The sequence below is a fragment of the Haliotis asinina genome, chromosome 2, assembly GCF_037392515.1.
Source record: "Haliotis asinina isolate JCU_RB_2024 chromosome 2, JCU_Hal_asi_v2, whole genome shotgun sequence".
In the NCBI taxonomy this organism is placed as follows: domain Eukaryota; kingdom Metazoa; phylum Mollusca; class Gastropoda; order Lepetellida; family Haliotidae; genus Haliotis; species Haliotis asinina.
Genome location: NC_090281.1, coordinates 32,052,146 through 32,069,645, shown reverse-complemented (window position 1 = coordinate 32,069,645; position 17,500 = coordinate 32,052,146). Strand labels below are relative to the sequence as shown.

General features: G+C 40.1%; 2 protein-coding genes across 3 annotated transcripts; both read right to left on the bottom strand.

Moving 5' to 3' along the window:
- Positions 1–37: 37 nt before the first annotated feature.
- LOC137272482 (uncharacterized) lies at positions 38–7,568 on the bottom strand. Of its 2 annotated transcripts, none has more exons than XM_067804863.1 (6): positions 7,283–7,568; positions 6,451–6,628; positions 5,803–5,940; positions 4,382–4,478; positions 2,633–2,756; positions 38–1,647 (listed from the first exon to the last, which is right to left on the bottom strand). In XM_067804863.1, exons 2-6 carry the CDS (start codon positions 6,617–6,619, stop codon positions 1,564–1,566), a joined length of 612 nt encoding a protein of 203 aa, XP_067660964.1. In that variant the 5' UTR covers positions 6,620–6,628; positions 7,283–7,568; the 3' UTR covers positions 38–1,563. The 2 variants fall into 2 exon arrangements, with proteins under 2 accessions (XP_067660964.1, XP_067660963.1); XM_067804862.1 differs by having other exon boundaries at positions 4,382–4,502; positions 7,283–7,373.
- A 1,706-nt stretch (positions 7,569–9,274) lies between these two features.
- On the bottom strand, positions 9,275–16,893 carry LOC137272480 (endoplasmic reticulum chaperone BiP-like). The gene is made up of 7 exons (XM_067804861.1): positions 16,701–16,893; positions 15,723–15,954; positions 15,153–15,400; positions 14,542–14,696; positions 13,773–14,008; positions 12,865–13,014; positions 9,275–12,243 (listed from the first exon to the last, which is right to left on the bottom strand). Exons 1-7 carry the CDS (start codon positions 16,829–16,831, stop codon positions 11,608–11,610), a joined length of 1,788 nt encoding a protein of 595 aa, XP_067660962.1. The 5' UTR covers positions 16,832–16,893; the 3' UTR covers positions 9,275–11,607.
- Positions 16,894–17,500: the final 607 nt, after the last annotated feature.

The window sequence follows — 17,500 nt, the reverse complement described above, 5'->3', positions numbered from 1 at the left end:
AGGATTGCATATGGCGTATGAATAATGAGGACACAAATTCAAAATGGGAAACACCTTTATTTCTGTATTGCACACATTATATTGTGTTACCACTTGTTAGCTATCTACCAACAGATAATGGCCATGTCTTACCAGCTTACTAACTCTACGTTTTTGAATAACACAATGTGTAGAAAAACCATGAACAATTGCTTCTGTCATAAGATACACGATTATCCACACAAGCTCACAAGAAGCATGGTAGAATGTACTTATGATGTACAGACATGTTTTATTCTTAAGGCGTGGTCTTTTCGCTTTGTGACATTGAAGATATCGGTGTGTGAGTAGGGATTGGGAGATGGGGGCCGTGAGGTGTAGAGAGAGTCGGTGAGAGCTTAATCTTTGTCACAAGACACTGTCACAGGGTCGTGTGTGCGTGCATGCATGCGTGCGTGCGTGTGCGCTCTTGTCAGTGTGAGTTTGTACACAAAGACCAGCTTTATATACAATGTCACTCCACTCTGTTATCATGGCGACATTGAAACACAGTATAGAGATAAATTTCTCATCCTCTCAGTGCCTAGCAGCAGGTTCGGAAATCAAACACCGGCTTTCTGCTCTCGACCGACACTTTACCAACTAGACTACGGAGTCGGTCTGCATGAATCAAGATCAGAACAGATGTACACGAAAATATAGTAAATGCATATGGATACCAAATAATGGGACATAACTGACATATAAAACATATTGTAAAACAAAAGTCACTGTGTTCTATAATCTGATGTTGAAAAACATGATCAAATGCTATTTGATTCCCGGAACCTGCAAGACTGTTCGCTGCAAGATTGTTCGTTTTCTGTTGCGAGGGGCGACAACTCTCCTTTTAAAATGATATAAGCGAGGGTCCGACGTCTCGCTTCGGGTCTGGTTCCCGACTCAATGTGCGCAGCGACAATATGCAAAATGTAAAGACAGAAACCAGCTTACGCGTTGCCGTGTTCACAGTCACTGAAAAAACTATCGTTTACGACGAAAAGTCATTAACTGACACATGTTTTGCTTTGATTTTTACTTTGGAAAAGCATCCTTTGTTTAATTTCCAAGTGCAGTACAAACTGACACGATATAGATAAAGATAGACCCAATAAAAAAAACCCCGGTATATTGTCACGACATTTCCTACGACAGAACACGAGGCAGAGCAAGTTTTGGGTGTCGTAGCGTTTGTGAACATTCTTTTTATGTGTTATTAATCCCTAAAATATAATAGAAAATAACACCTTATCTATATAAATAAATAGATGTGTTAATTTAGGGGTGTACATTGTTTACTCTACATGACACACATCTGTGTTTACGTCAAGCATGTGTCAGTGATCTAGAATAAGTAGTGACACATACACACAGCAAAAAAATCAATCAGCTAAAAGTACCCAATATGGGAGTACATGCTTGGAACACATGGACAGGATCTGGAATGTATTCTTCATAATTAAGCCACATCATTTGAGATGAGTCGGCTGTGTTGTATGTCCAGATGTCTGGTCTGGACTCTTAACTCATCAGGAATGGACCTCATCAGTGGTCAGCCATCAGTGATGTTTGAAGTCTTAGAAGCCCTATCCAATGTTCTTGGTCCTGTAGGCCCTCTAGTACAATCCACTACAACAGTATAATCACTTTCTGAAAGATATATCTCGAGAGGGTAGCAGAACAAAGGTTGTACACTGTCTTCACGATACAAAGTCCTAGAACAGGATGAAGCACCACGGTTAAACAGTAACAGTATAAACACGTCTGTGTAAGCGTCGGGAGTCACGGCATTATGTCTAAAAGGTGAGTGAGTTGAGTTTTACGCCGCATTCAGCAATATTCCAGCTAAACAATCGAATCTGGACCACACAATCCAGTGATCAACAACATGAGCCTCAATATGCGCAATGGGGAACCGATGAAACGTGTCAACCAAGTCAGCGAGCCTGACCACCCATCCGATCCCGTTGGTCGCCTCTTATGACAAGCATAGTCGCCTTTTATGCAGGCACGGGTTGCTGAAGGCCTATTCTACCTCGGACCTTCACGGGTGTCTAAAATGTACATAGAGTAGGCAGCAGAAGAAAGATTACACACTGTCTTCACGATACAACGTGCTAGAACGGCATGAAGCATCAGTTAAATATATTGTTTCATTGTTCTTGAAATTGCATTTGAACTTATATTGCGAATTATCATAACACTGATGAAAATAATCAAACCCTTGCTCTTTTGGGGATACTGCCTGTACCTTGTTAAACATATTTTCATTTGGGTTAGGAAGTTTAACGTTATCTCTTGAAAAAATATCTTTAAGTTGTTGGGCTTCAATCATTCGTTCAAAATTTAACGCAGGTAGACTGACAGACCGAAATGATATTTTAGACCATGAATGTGGCAATAACACATGTAGTTTCTACACATGTCGGGACACACATGAAATACATGTAGATTTGTGTACAAACATGGCTATACATTTAGAGTAGCGGTGGCATAGATGTGACATATCTACCAACACCGTCCACGGTATGACCACTCTCTGTAATGAGGAAACAAAGGTCAGTTTCAAACTTTACAATCGGTTCTACTTAGAATCAAATCAATGTCCTCCTACCTCTTCCATTGTCATGTCTGTACAGCACCAGAACACAAAGTCCGCCGGTCCATAATCACACTTCTGACCGACTTTCCCTCTGGCTCTCTGTACAATCTGTGTCGAGCTGTACTTAGGTCCAAGTCTGAAATGAAGTAAAGAGGGTGTACATATACCCACCTATTGTAATGGTGCTTTTTCCTTCATTTTGAAGGTTTCACTAACTGCATGACTTGCGTTCAGTTCAGGTTGTGTCCACCTTGACGTTCACCTTGGAGTATTTTAGTGTAGCTGCAAACACCTGTATCCTGCACTTCAAATGGACAAAAGCTGGGAGCAGGATCGAATTAACTGATGGAGTACAGAGTCAGAAAGCCATTTGCGTATATGTTACGATCTCACTGACTTACAAAAGTGATCTCCCGCCAGTTTTATATATCATTCATTTCTCGTATATTTATGTATGAATGGCATCAGTTACTATATATGTAGGAAGCATTTTCCGGAGATTTCTGACAAACACACAATCAGAATTTCCACGCCAGATCCATGCCCATGAGTTTGTCACATGGCCTTTCTTAGAAATCAGTGCCTAAAGTGTACCTGTCCACTGATCTGCGCGTTTGCAAATATTTGAGCCGAGATATATGCTTAACTGGAGCCATGACTTGATTATGTCCAAAGCTGTAGGCTAAATGATATTGCATTTGCTTAGTGATCCAACAATGACTCATCAGACCCAGTTTCCCTGCAACTGGTGGTCAAAAGCCTCTAACATTGAAGAGCAACTGTAATTCATCAAACATCAAACAAACTCCTCTCTCCCCCCCCCCCCCCCCCCCACCAAAAAAAAAAAAAAAAAAAGAAAAAAAGATGAGTTTTTAAAATTGAGCTTTTTAAAATCATTTGCGTTGAAAAGGGGCCAGTGATATTATATTTGCATTACATAAAATTGCGTCTCAACATCTCCTCAGAACTAACATGGTACCGCCCCATCACAGTCATATATTTCAAAGCAAGCGATAGCTCACTCAGTTGAATATATATTTACTTATTTACTTAATCTTACAATGTTTATTACGGCCACAGACTGCATAGACTGCACAAACTGTATAACTGTGTTTGTATATTAATGCACACTTCACATCTCAACTGCGTCTCAACATCTACTCGAAACTGACATGGAACGGTCACATCACGGCCACTGAGTACAAAGTAACGATGATACACTCAACAGATGTTATAGAAACAACATCTTACAAAGTCTCTTATGACCAGTTAATGCATACGCTGTATATCTGATTATGTATTTCAAACAAAAATCTATGTTCCAATTTGTGAACGGTTGTTTCAAAGTATTATCAGTATCACAACGTAAAAAGTGAGTTATCTCCATTCAAACCAACAAAAATGGCAAACGTGTGAATATAAATGGCAACAAAACGATTTGCTCACACAGTTGTCATGAATCACATATGACAAGTCGACCCGTGAAGGTCCCGGGGGTAGAATTGGCCTTTAGCAACCCATGCTAGCCATAAAAGGCTACTCATGGAAAGCTGAGAGTCTCCATACTGTAGTCTGTCAAACCGCAGTTTCCATTAATTTGTGTGAGAGTAATACACAGAATACGATACTTGCTTCCGTGAAATACCATTTTTATTAAACTCGTGAAAGATTTAATTATACCAAATCGTTAACTGTGGTGTACTATCCTTTACACATTACACAACAGTAGCACAGAGATGATCAAGTGAACACCATACTTACTGAAGTAATGAACATGAAGTGAAAGGTTCCTCCACATTTATTGGTTCATGGACGATCCTCCGAGTCTTCCTGTCCCTCCCGATGATCATCCCGTCTCCTGCAACAACGCCATAATACACACCTGGAGACAGGTCACGCACCTGAACACCTGTACACCATGAGAGTGAAATGTTAATACTAAAGTATCTCGCACACACTTAAGGCGGAAATTCTGAGTATTAGTGACACACTTACGTGTGACTGTCTCGAAGAATCATGTTACTTGAGAAAGGCAATAATGTTGTCGGAATAACATACAGGGTCATCTAAAAATCACTGTGATGAATGTAGTCAAGCCTTTGCAACTGAACAGAAACCTTCACCGATCATAGTGACAGAGGCTTAACACTCTGCAACACTTTCAGCCACCAAGTTTACACCAAATCCTGTCTTTCGAACGGTCATGGTGATAGAGACTTGACACTCTTTAACAGTCTTTCAGGAATAGTTTCAATCCTTAAGTTTACACTAAATCCTGTCTTCCGAATGATCTACGTGTTTGTCTGTCAGAAGCCGTGCATGTGTGACCTGATAATCAGAGCAGCACGCCATCATGTTGTCAAGCATGAATCCATGACATCTCATGCAATCTCGTCTCTCATCTCCACACCCTGGCGTTCCCTGTAGTACCGACGTACAGATGGTGATTCTGTAATCGATTCATATGGCACAAACCATGCATAATTCGCTGGCAGCTTGGCAGATTATACCCAAAGGCATGCTGTCGTCAGAAATACATTTGTTTCAACATTATAGATTCCATCGACACCCAACTGTTTGGATCTCACTGATGAAAAGATGGCTCAACTAAATCGGCACACACTGTGTTATGCATATATGCATCAGAACAGTAACAATGCTACTGACAGTATCCTGGTTCATTCCACGCTCTTCACCTAAATTTTGATCAACGATTATTTGAGATTCCTTATGCATTAACATCAGTTCACAGATCTGTTGAAAATCAGAGGACAATACACATTATACGTAGTGAGGGTGGCACGACTGACATATTCTACCAATGGACCATATCTAGCAGATGCACCATCTGTCCGGAGACAGGAATGTCGATGACCCCCTCATATCTAACTTGTGTATCCTGCCTGAGGTATACTGGGTTTGATCGGAATCAGTAGACTGTGTCTGATTGGGTATTCCATGTTAACGGTAACATGATATAGCAATGAACTCGAACAATATATCAGACCTATCTCGGGACTTATACATGCAGAAATACATGCATTTAAGCAGGTCTCTGTATCAGTGCAGTAGTCTTGGCGGATACATTAGAGTCAAATTTCAGTGGCGAGTAAAAACATGTTTGTTAAAACAGAGCCACAAGAGACAAATGTATTTCAGTCTCGCAACGTATCATTTCTCACCTACGTAGATACCGTGAATTCTATCAGTTTCCACGATGTCCCCCAGCTCCAGTTCTCTACCCTGACAGTCAACAAGCCTCACTCTAGATCTGGTGGTCGTGTGAACAGCGGGACTTGGTACCAGGTCACGTGGTGTATCTGGAGTCACACCTGTACATATGAAGCTACGTCGTTTCACGAACAATAAAATCTGAAGACTATTATCCCCCATATCTCCAGGAAACGCATTTCAGTAAAACCTCGGGTTTTTATTACCTATGGATCCGTTACCCTGGTTCTTATAATCTCAAATTACCCACTCTGCGGTTTCATTCAACCGTTCCGATTGCTCAAGCTACTTAACAACATGGCGGCCCTAGCTATGACCGTCACGCAAAAGAAATCTCTCGTGTAATTTTGATGGAAAAATGCCTCCTGTCGATACACCTGGTGTTGACTTTGGTGTTTGGTGAAAGGCGTGAAATTCACACTATCCGTGTGAAAAAAAAAGAAAAAAAACTGTGACAAGCAATATAAAATTTCGGTGTTACTTTGAAGTAATGAATGATATTCAGTTCGTTTGAGTGAATGCATCTGCAAAGGTGACACTTCACTTAATTCATTCGGTTACTGATGCATTGGTATTGCACGCAATGTGCTGAACGATACCTTCTGACACAACATGTTCCTCAGCTGGGTGACAATGTTTGCAGTTGTTGGTGATGTTGGTGATGTAAGTAATGGCACAGTTTTTGTAAAGGATGCTGTTGTTGTTGCCGAACTGCATCGCTCCGTGCAGAGCGGTCGTCGATGACGTTGTCGTCGATCTGACCTCCATGATGTGACGCTGATAAAGAGGTATTCAAAACTAAACAGAAACTATTTTACTCACACGTGAGGCAGTTACTGCATGGCCATCGCCCATCTATATACGAATTTACAACTTGTTCAAATTGGATGTCAATATCACAGTAAAGGAAAACGTGCTTCCCAATATATTTTGCATGTATGTACGCACACGCACGCACGCACGCACGCACATACATACATATTATGATCATGGACAACAAAAATAGACTTCAGACATTTCACTCATGTGGAGAACTTGGAATCAGCATGAAAGCGAAAAAATATAGTTTGGCCGCATTTCATAATCTATTTATAGTTAACCTATCTATATATACACATGACGCCCTTTAGAACTTTTTCCATAACTGCGTCGTATCAAATACACCTCACAATTCCACGCTAAATCAAGTTTACTTTATTTATTGTATACCGACACAAAGAACTCCGTAATCATTCGTGATTTATCGAATCAGAGCGTCCATATAGTCTGTGCAGGCGAAGGCAGCGGCCATTTAATTGTGTATTTCACAACAAACGCAAATGGCCTTCCTTCTTATCCCTGTGGTGGCATGTGGCAACTCTAGAAATGCAACGGTGTTACATGGATAGAGCTCGAGGGAGTATTGTGATGTAAAATGATAACACTACTTACTTAGTTGATGTAATTAACTCTAGAAGATCTCAGCTCCTATTCTATCTATTTCACCTGTGCTTTGTACCTGGAAAAACCAAGACTCAAGGGGAATTCCCAATACCCCAGATCACGCGGTGCGCTTCCTGGTGCATATCTCACACAACGAAACATTTATCAGCACGGATCCCTTTCCGGATCCCCGAAAAAGGGGTCCTCCCGGAATAACACGAGTAGGTCACGAATGAATACATTTTGACAGGGATACTCTACAACCCTCTTCATAGGCTCCCTGATTATGAGTAGCATCCTAGAAGACTCGTTCTCCCTCACGATGCTTGTCATGTGCGAAAATACGACAAACCACTGAGGACGCGAGTACTGATTCCGGTGCTTTCATTAAATAATCCCGCATATTGTAATCGTTTATTGCAGAATGTGATTGCTTACGAAATCATGAAAATAATAATTTGCCATATTGACAGTACAAATATTTCTGACGATCGGGTGGGTTTGTTTCGGAGATTGTTCGAGCACTCTCCAACATTGTTGCGACTTTCAAATCATATATTTATATATAACTTAAATGTTTAAAATTGGGCTTATATTTTACAATATTATATTTATAATTACACATTAAAAAATATGAAGTGAACAGGTACGATCTTATTACTTTAGAATAGGTGTTCTGGTTTTCTTCAGTTGCATCACAAAAGTTTAATTCTTTAAAAAGAAATAAATAATTAAAAGCAGAAACAAAACAGAAATATAATATACGAAATCTTCGGAGTCCACTGGAAGCGAACTGGAATTGAGTTTTTGTTCCTGTTAGAAGTAGTTCTGATGTCCATACCCTAATATGAAATCCTTTCAGAGGGGCACGAGTCTCTGTTCGGCTTGTACTGGAAAATGACTAGTTGGTTACGAATGGAATGACTGAAAGTTTATAACGTAAGCGTTCAGACGTTTACACTGACAACAACTCATGCAGGTTTCGGATGACGGATACAGAACGTGGGATGGCAACGGAACTGGTTTGTCTACCAGTCCCCGAACAACATTACTTTCCCGACTTCCAAGCCCTCTTTGCAGCACGAAAGCCTTAAATTAAGCGAGTCTAGATTTCCTCAGGCTGAGAATCTCTGGTCTTCCTGAGACTCCTTTTCAGTTTATATGTGTTCGCTTGTTACGATCAAACTTATATATATTCAGGGACTAAGCATTAGTCTAGAACTGGTTCAGCGACATTATCTCAAGTCACCACTGCCTCAGATTGTAACAAGCGCTGAAACAAAAACAAAAACAAAAAACAAAAACAACCCCCCCCCCCCAAAAAAAAACAAAAACAAAAAAAAACAAAACAAAACAAAACAAAACAAAAAACAAACAAAACAAAAACAAAAACAAAAAACCCAAAAAAAAACAACAAAACAAAACAAAACAAAACAAAAAACAAACAAGCAAAAAACAACACGCCCCCACCCCCCAAAAAAACAAAAACAAAAAAAACAACAACAAAACAAAACAACAAAAAACAAACAAAAAAAACCCCAAAAAAACCCAAAACAAAACAAAAAAAACAACAAAAAACAACAAAACAAAACCAAAAAAAAAAAACACAAAAAAAACAACCAAACAAAAAATCCCCTAACGTGACATACCAATCAGGATGCGTGTGTAACATCAGGTACATGTGTCAAAGCATCCCACAGGAATGTGTTTGTTTTGTTTGTCTAAATATATGGTGAATTGTGTTGAATCGTAATGTATATCAGTATGTGTGTTGTGTACCATAACAAACTGTACGATGTATGGAACAATTGAGACATCTTGACATAGCAACACAAGTCGATACACTGAACAGATATATAACACACCAAGGAGTTTAAATCAACGACCGTCTAATTTCTGACATTATGCATCAACCAGACTAAAATAAATTTCTGGTTCTCTTGGATACATCGGACGAAAGTAAATGAAAATCAACCAGATGATATTAACAAAGGAACACCATTTAGTTCACCACTGAAATTTATCAGGAATTAGGACAGTAAGACGAATGTTTCATACACAAATGAATCCAGTCAGCATACTGGTAAGGTCATTGTATCTTCTGTAGGGTGACTTCACGCTCTGCTTGGCCTGTACGTAATACATTTAACAGGTCACACATACAACACGATTACACTCCATATAACAGAACTTTGAAGGTACATGTTCATTTTAGAGACCCGTGGAGGTCGGGGTAGAATAGGCCTTCAGCAACCCATGCTAGCTATAAAAGGCGACTTTGTCGTAAGAGGCGACTAACGGGATCGGGTGGTCAGGCTCGCTGACGTGGTTGACACATTTTATCGATACCCAATCGTGCATACCGATGCTCATGCTGTTGATCTCTGGATTGTCCGGTGCAGACTCAATGATTTACAGACCGCCGCTATAGCTGGGATATTGCTGAGTGTTTCGTAAAAATAACTCACTCACTCTCTCACTCGCATGGCATAGCAACATCAACTGGACTATTGCTTAATGTAAATTCCACAGTTTCATGGAATGGACTAAGCGAGGTTTTGCGCTGGTTTTACAGTCGCAAGTAGAACCCTCATCTATGTACACATGCAGTCAATCGAACTCTATACATTTATTCATTACTAATTAAATGCATTCATTCATTACTTCTATACTTCATGTATTTATTCATATATTACTTCTTTACCCCATTCATTCAATACTTCACACATTCATTCATTCATTATTACTTTCATAATTCATTTAATACTTCCTCGTTTACTCATTACTTCTTTCCTTCATTCGTTAACCTTATTGCTTCTTTACCTCATTCATCAATTACGTTTTACTTCATCCATTGCTGTTCTACTTCTTTAATTATTACTTCTTTCCCACATTCATTCATTCACTATTTATTGAATATGTTCATCCATTAATTCTTTACTGCATTGAGTAATTCATGCACTATTTACATAACATATTTATTCATTACTTCTAAGCTCCATTCATTTCTTCATTCATACTTTCTTTACCTCTTTCATCCATCACTTCTTTACTGCATTCATTCATTCAATCTTTACTTAATTCGTCCATTACGTCTTTACTCCATGCATTTATTTGATGGAAACATGATACTATAAATGCATTTTTAAAAACTAATAACGTTTTCATAAAAAAACTTCCCGTTTTAAATATATGAATGTGTTTGTGTACATGGTGAGCAGTTTGCTGCTTAATTATATTAAGTAAAATAGAATTATATACATCTAAAACATGACTTATCAATCATCCAGTCATTCAGTCACTGCTTCATTCATTCATTCATTATTCTTTAGTTACGTCTTTACCCTGTTCTGTACTTCATGACCTCATTCATTACATCGTTCATTACGTCATTAAATCATTACTTCATTCATTGTCACAGTTGCATTCATTACTTCATTCATTGTCACAGTTGCATTCATTACTTCATTCATTGTCACAGTTGCATTCATTACTTCATTCATTGTCACAGTTGCATTCATTACTTCATTCATTATGTCACAGTTGCATTCATTACTTCATTCATTATGTCACAGTTGCATTCATTACTTCATTCATTATGTCACAGTTGCATTCATTACTTCATTCATTATGTCACAGTTGCATTCATTACTTCATTCATTATGTCACAGTTCCATTCATTACTTCATTCATTATGTCACAGTTGCATTCATTACTTCATTCATTATGTCACAGTTCCATTCATTACTTCATTCATTATGTCACAGTTGCATTCATTACTTCATTCATTATGTCCGTTTCATTCATAACTTCATTCATTACGTCATTCATTGAATTATCACTTCATTCATTATGTCACAGTTACATTCATTACTTCATTCATTATGTCAGTTTCATTCATTAATTCATTCATTACGTCATTCATTGAATTATCACTTCATTATGTCACAGTTACATTCATTACTTCATTCATTGTCACAATTCCATTCAATACTTCATTCATTATGTAACAATTCCATCCACTATTTCATTCATTACGTCATTCATAAAATTATCACTTCATTCATTATGTCACAATTCCATTAATTACTTCATTCAGTACTAATTGATAATTAGTTCATATGTGGTGTAAGACTGTATGCAGATCCAGAGAGATGCCACGAAGTAATACGCACTCCATCAAAACCTGTTCCCAATCGATTCAATGAGATTTTAAAATCTCATCACGTGAAACCTTCTCAGAACATTATAAGACGCAGTAGTTCCTTCCGAATGACAACCATGTATCTTTAGTTCCAGCATTATTGCCTCATCTTCTTGTTCCGATTCTTCTCTCACAGTTCATCGCGGGGAACGTTCTCCGGGTCACCTGATGTGATGGGTTTCCTTCTCACAGCCTTCTTGTTTGTCCAGATATCCCCGGCTCTGCTTTCAACCTCCATCTTCTCCATCATCTTCTTGTCCTCCTCTGCAAACTCTTCAGCATCGTGAATCATTTTCTCGATATATTCATTAGAAGGCCTCTCCTTGTTGTCGTACGTAATGACAATGCTATTCTTGTTTCCAGTTCCTATGTCTTCCGCTGTTACGTACACAATGTCATTCACGTCTATTTCAATGGTAACATTAATCTGAGGAACCCCGCTAGGCGCAGTCTGGATACCTGTAAGGTCAAATTGTCCGAGGAAAAAGTTGTTCTTTGTCATGGCTCTTTCGCCTTCAAAGACGCGAATTGTCACTTCATCTTGGTCGTATTCAGTTGTTGTAAACTGCTCTGTTTTCCTGATTGGGATAAATGAGTTGCGTGGGATGATCTTTGACATGACCCCGCCAGTAGTCTCAATGCCGAGGCTCAGTGGGCTGAAATCGCAGAGTGTGATGTAATCGTCGCCATTTCCAGCAATGACTCCTCCCTGAACAGCGGCTCCGTAAGCTACAACTTCTTCAGGGTTGATGCCTCTGTTTGGTTCCTGGAAGTCAGAGAGTAAGCTTGACAATATGCAATGGCACACCACAGAGATCATACTCATAATCAACCTTATGTGAAATAATTGATCGATTTGCAGGTACATACACATCGCGTCAGGACATCTCTATGGTTCATGACTTTGACATCATGACATGACATATTTCAGGTATGCGAAAAGTATACCTAAAAGATATGTGAATGTGGTTTTTTCCAGCTTGCCGGGGTGTCGAAGTGCACGACCTAACATAATGACTTTGGACAGATTTGTACTTTGAAATCTGTTTCAGGGCAAGACGATCAGGTTATATTAAAGCTTCCTTCCTCACAGTGAATACGTAACCTGAACTCAAGACAGCCGTTTCCCATCACCTAACCAGTACCTGAACGACGTTAGATTACCAACTAGTGTATGGATGAGTGTTCCTGGAACGAATACTGACTTTCAAGTTTTACTCTACCTACCCAGTTCTGCAAACTAGCCACCGCTTCATCTAACCTGGACCTGTGTGACGTACACGGTTAAACGACGTCCAGTCTTGCACGTCACTGAACATGGATGTTAAAATTCACAGTACAGCGCCATGGTATTGAATCTAACTGACACCGACATTGTTTGCTTTACCTTCCCATCAAAGAACTCTTTCACCAGCTGCTGAATCTTGGGTATCTCGCTTGATTCTCCGACCAAAACAATCTCATTGATATCCGTCCTGTTCAAACATGCATCATCCAAAGCTGACTGCACATAATTCAGAGTTGATTTAAAAAGATCCTGTCAAAAGAAAAAATTAAACAGAACAGATATATGATAATGCATTATCCATTAATTACCTCAGTATCTTAGCTATTTAGGTATTAAGATGTTGTGTCGGTCACCCATCTACTAGTAGCCGACTGTCCATAACATAAAGCTAGCTTTATCCAGTGTAAAAATATTCCAGGATGATGCAGGGATGTGATAATCAACAACGGATGTCGCATTGTAGTGCTGATTTCGACCAAAGCTGCAAATTTCAGCCAAAATCTACTTGTGCTAATTGTTGATTGAAACATGGAGCACCGTGTGGACCCGTGAAGGTCCCGGGGTAGAATAGGCCTTCAGCAACCCATGCTTGCCATAAAAGGCGACTCAGCTTGTCGTAAGAGGCGACTAACGGGATCGGGTGGTCAGGCTCGCTGACTTGGTTGACACATGTCATCGGTTCCCAATTGCGCAGATCGATGCTCATGTTGTTGATCACTGGATTGTCTGGTCCAGACTCGATTATTTACAGACCGCCGCCATATAGCTGTAATATTGCTGAGTGCGGCGTAAAACTAAATGCACTCACTCACGCACTGCACCGTGTGGAAAATTAGTGAAAGATTTCTAACATTGTACTTTGCACCACAGTGCAAGAGTCTTTATCGACATGGACAGCAGGTATGATTGACTAATCACAAAGGTAGAGGAATGGGGCCTGGGTGATTTGAATGTCAGAATATGCACTTTTTGCGTTTGTGTGACGTGCAAAAAATAGTTACACGTACCATGTTCAGTTCCTCCAGTTTGGCTCTAGTGAGGACTTCGGAGAAATCATGACTGCCCACGAGAGACTCGATCTCCACCCGAGTCTCATGCTGGGAGGACAGGGCTCTCTTCGCCTTCCTCACTTCACGACGCAGTTTCTGGATGGCCCCGCTGTCCTCCCGTAGGTTTTGCCCCGTCCTCTTCTTGTATTGTTTGATGAGGTAATCTGTCAGTCTCTGGTCGATGTCTTGACCACCTGACGGAGAATGTATGAAAGACATGGCATGACATGCATATACTATACGACACAATGGGTGCTTATCCAAAGTGATGCTTTTCATTGGTCGATTAATTTACTCAACAGAATAAATACGATAAAAGAATGTATGGAAATCATGTAATGATATAAGCCAACTTTGAAACTACACTGGACAAAAATAGTTAGGGATATATCTAAACTTTGAAATTATGAATAATGATCCATTTCTTCACTGACACACTGATGAAATATCAATCATAAAAATATCAATATCCCTGAATTCCAGAATATATATTGTTTATACTTTATTCAAAATGGGTGGTATTAATTCATGAAATAACTTCGACAATCGTTGATGGTACTGGGAGAATACATACTAGTACATCACCTTAGTTATTCGTAAATAACCGCTACATTGTTGTAATATTCTATCGAGTATAGCAAGTGCAGTTGAAAACGTTTCCGGGAAGAATGAAAAGGACAATGTGGCAAGAACATACGCATGACGCAGTTTCAGACGCATCATTTACCTATATATGCGTCTCCGCTGGTGGCCATCACCTCAAACACGCTATGGTCGATTGCGATGACTGACACGTCAAACGTTCCCACTCCCAAGTCAAACACAAGGACATTCTTTTCTCCTTCTAACTTGTCTAGACGGTACGCAAAAGCGGCAGCAGTTCTACAATATACAGATTATGTTAGTATGTCCTCCTCGGCATCAAAATCATCATCATCATCATCATCATCATCATCATCATCAACATCAGCAGCATGTCCATCATCAGTGTAATCTATACGATATAGGAACTTGATTAAACTTATGAACTTAACATATGTTTTGTTTAGGAGTAAACAGTAATTACTTTTTCAGTAATATACAGATTCTGGAACTGCGTTCCATCCGGGGAACACAAACAAGAGTAGGGCTCCTATTCACGAGCACAAAAAGAATCTTGCCCACTAAGCCACCGCTGCCTCCACAAATATGGAAGTCGGGCATACGTTAGTCAGGTAATAAGCAAACGGGATGGGGACGGGTGCATTATTTAAAAGGCCATATACCTAATATCCGATATGTTTCACTGAAAACCAAAAGCTGTTGCTGTTTGTTGGGACTAGGAATCTATATACTGACGGTTCATTTATAATGCGCAGAACGTTCAGCCCAGCGATGGTGCCGGCGTCTTTGGTTGCAGTCCTCTGGGCATCGTTGAAGTAGGCGGGGACGGTGACAACAGCATTGGTGACATTTTCTCCAAGGTATTTCTCTGCCATCTCTTTCATCTTCGACAACACCATAGCTGAGATCTCCTCGGGAGCGAACACCTTGTCCTCTGACCCAACTCGGACTTCTACGTACGGCTTGTTTTCCTTGTGTATTACCTGGTCAGTAAATCAATTACTTGTTCTTTAGCAAAGCAGAAATGTACCCCTTTGATAATTAAACACTATATGAGAATACAAGTTCCACACTGGGCAAATTTTAAACGGAAGTCATTGACGTTAATTATTAAAATATAAACATCTTATATTAGTGTTGCCATTAACGAGAAACAAGTTTAACAAAAATTCAGTAAGTATAAGAATATTTAAAAGACTGGTGATCTGCACACAGAAAACACAAAAATGTTTTGAAAGTTTTGAGAAGTATCTTTAACGAAGTCACAAAGTAACCAACAAAGCTACAGATGTACATTCCACACACCTTGAAAGGAAATCGTTTGATGTCCCTCTGCACGAAAGGGTCATCCCAGGTGCGACCAATCAGACGTTTGACGTCGAAGATGGTGTTCTCTGGGTTGTTGGTCATCTGGTTCTTGGCGGCGTCTCCGATCAGGGTCTCCCCATCGGGGGTGAATGCTACATAGGAGGGGGTGATCCTGTTCCCCTGTTGGTCGGGGATGATCTCAACCAGGTCATTTCTTACCACGCCAACACTGAAACCACAATACGATACAATCCAGTGTTTTCCACTTCAGTGTATGATACTGCCTTGCTAGGGGCGGTGGGGTAGTCCAGTGGATAATGCGTAAGATCGTCACGCTGAAACCAGGGTTCGATTCACCCACCATATGGGTACAATGTGTCAAGCATATTTCTACTGCCCCTGCGTGATGGTGCTGAAATATTGCTAAAAGAGGTATAAAACTAAACTCGCTCACTTTTTCATTGTTAAAGGCAGGTATGTGTTTTGGCGCACTATACCGTTCCCTCATCGATACCCGCTGCATGATGGGTGCAGGGACGTGGTTTGTTTAATGATTTGTCTCTGCCAGAATCCTTTATGGTCGTGATTCGACGCCGACTGTAACTGTAAGATTTCCTGAACATACATGGTGAGCATATGCTACAGGTTTCCATCACACAGGGTCTCCTTCCCATATTAAACAGAACACATATGTAAACATATGTTAGAAGAACGAATTACACAAGTCATTCAATCACCGAGTGAGCTGCGTCCCTTAGATACGTTACGTTACTAGGTCTGTCAGCACCATTCCCATCATAGATGGGTTCACAAAAGCGTAAAACCTGTTTCACTTCAGACATTCCACCTCCACGACTCCTCGTGGTATGACTAGACCACTGATTAATGGTGCGTTAAACCAAACCCACTCACTCACTCTGCTGATAGCTGTCACAATATACGTTCTGTGCAACATTTAGCGATTTGTATACTCACCATGTGAAGGTTGTTCCCAGGTCTATTCCAATAACAGGTTCTTGAATCCCATTCCGGACACCTATGCAGGCCTGCACGTGCCAACATGTTGTCAGTAGCAACAGTGCTACATGTGTACATGTAATTTGCATGTTGATAAATCTGCTAAAGCGACACCTCTGTTAGAATGAAGTTTGTGGGCAGAACTTGTATTCTGTAAAAGACGCCAAACAAGTCAGGATTAAGTCTGAACATGGCATTCATTGTCGTCTCCTCCTCCTCCTCCTACTACTACTGCTGCTGCTGCTGCTGCTGCTACTCTACTACTACTGCTGCTACTGCCACTACCATTACTACTACCACCACTACCACTACTATTTCGACTACTACTAGTACTACTACTGCCACTACTACTACTACTACTACTACTACTGTTACCACTACTACTACCACACAGCTATCACCAAGACTACTACTAAAGCTACCACCACTACTGTTTATATCGATTTTTACAAGTACTGCATATTACCATCACCATATGGCATATATGTACTACTTCTTCCGGCACACACTGCTACTGTCCTGCTGTATTCCGACTTTGTGCACCACGACTGTTGTCGTTAGAGGTGACAAAATGGATGGGGTTGTCAGGCTCGTTCACTTGGTTCATTTCTTGTCACCGTGACCTGATGGAACTGCTCATAATATCAATCACGGGTACGTCTAGTTTAATATGCACGACGGCCAAACTGCCGAAGGTACTCCAGTTGCTTAATGTTACTGCAATAGTCTACAGTCGCAGTGTATACTTCGCCTTCGGA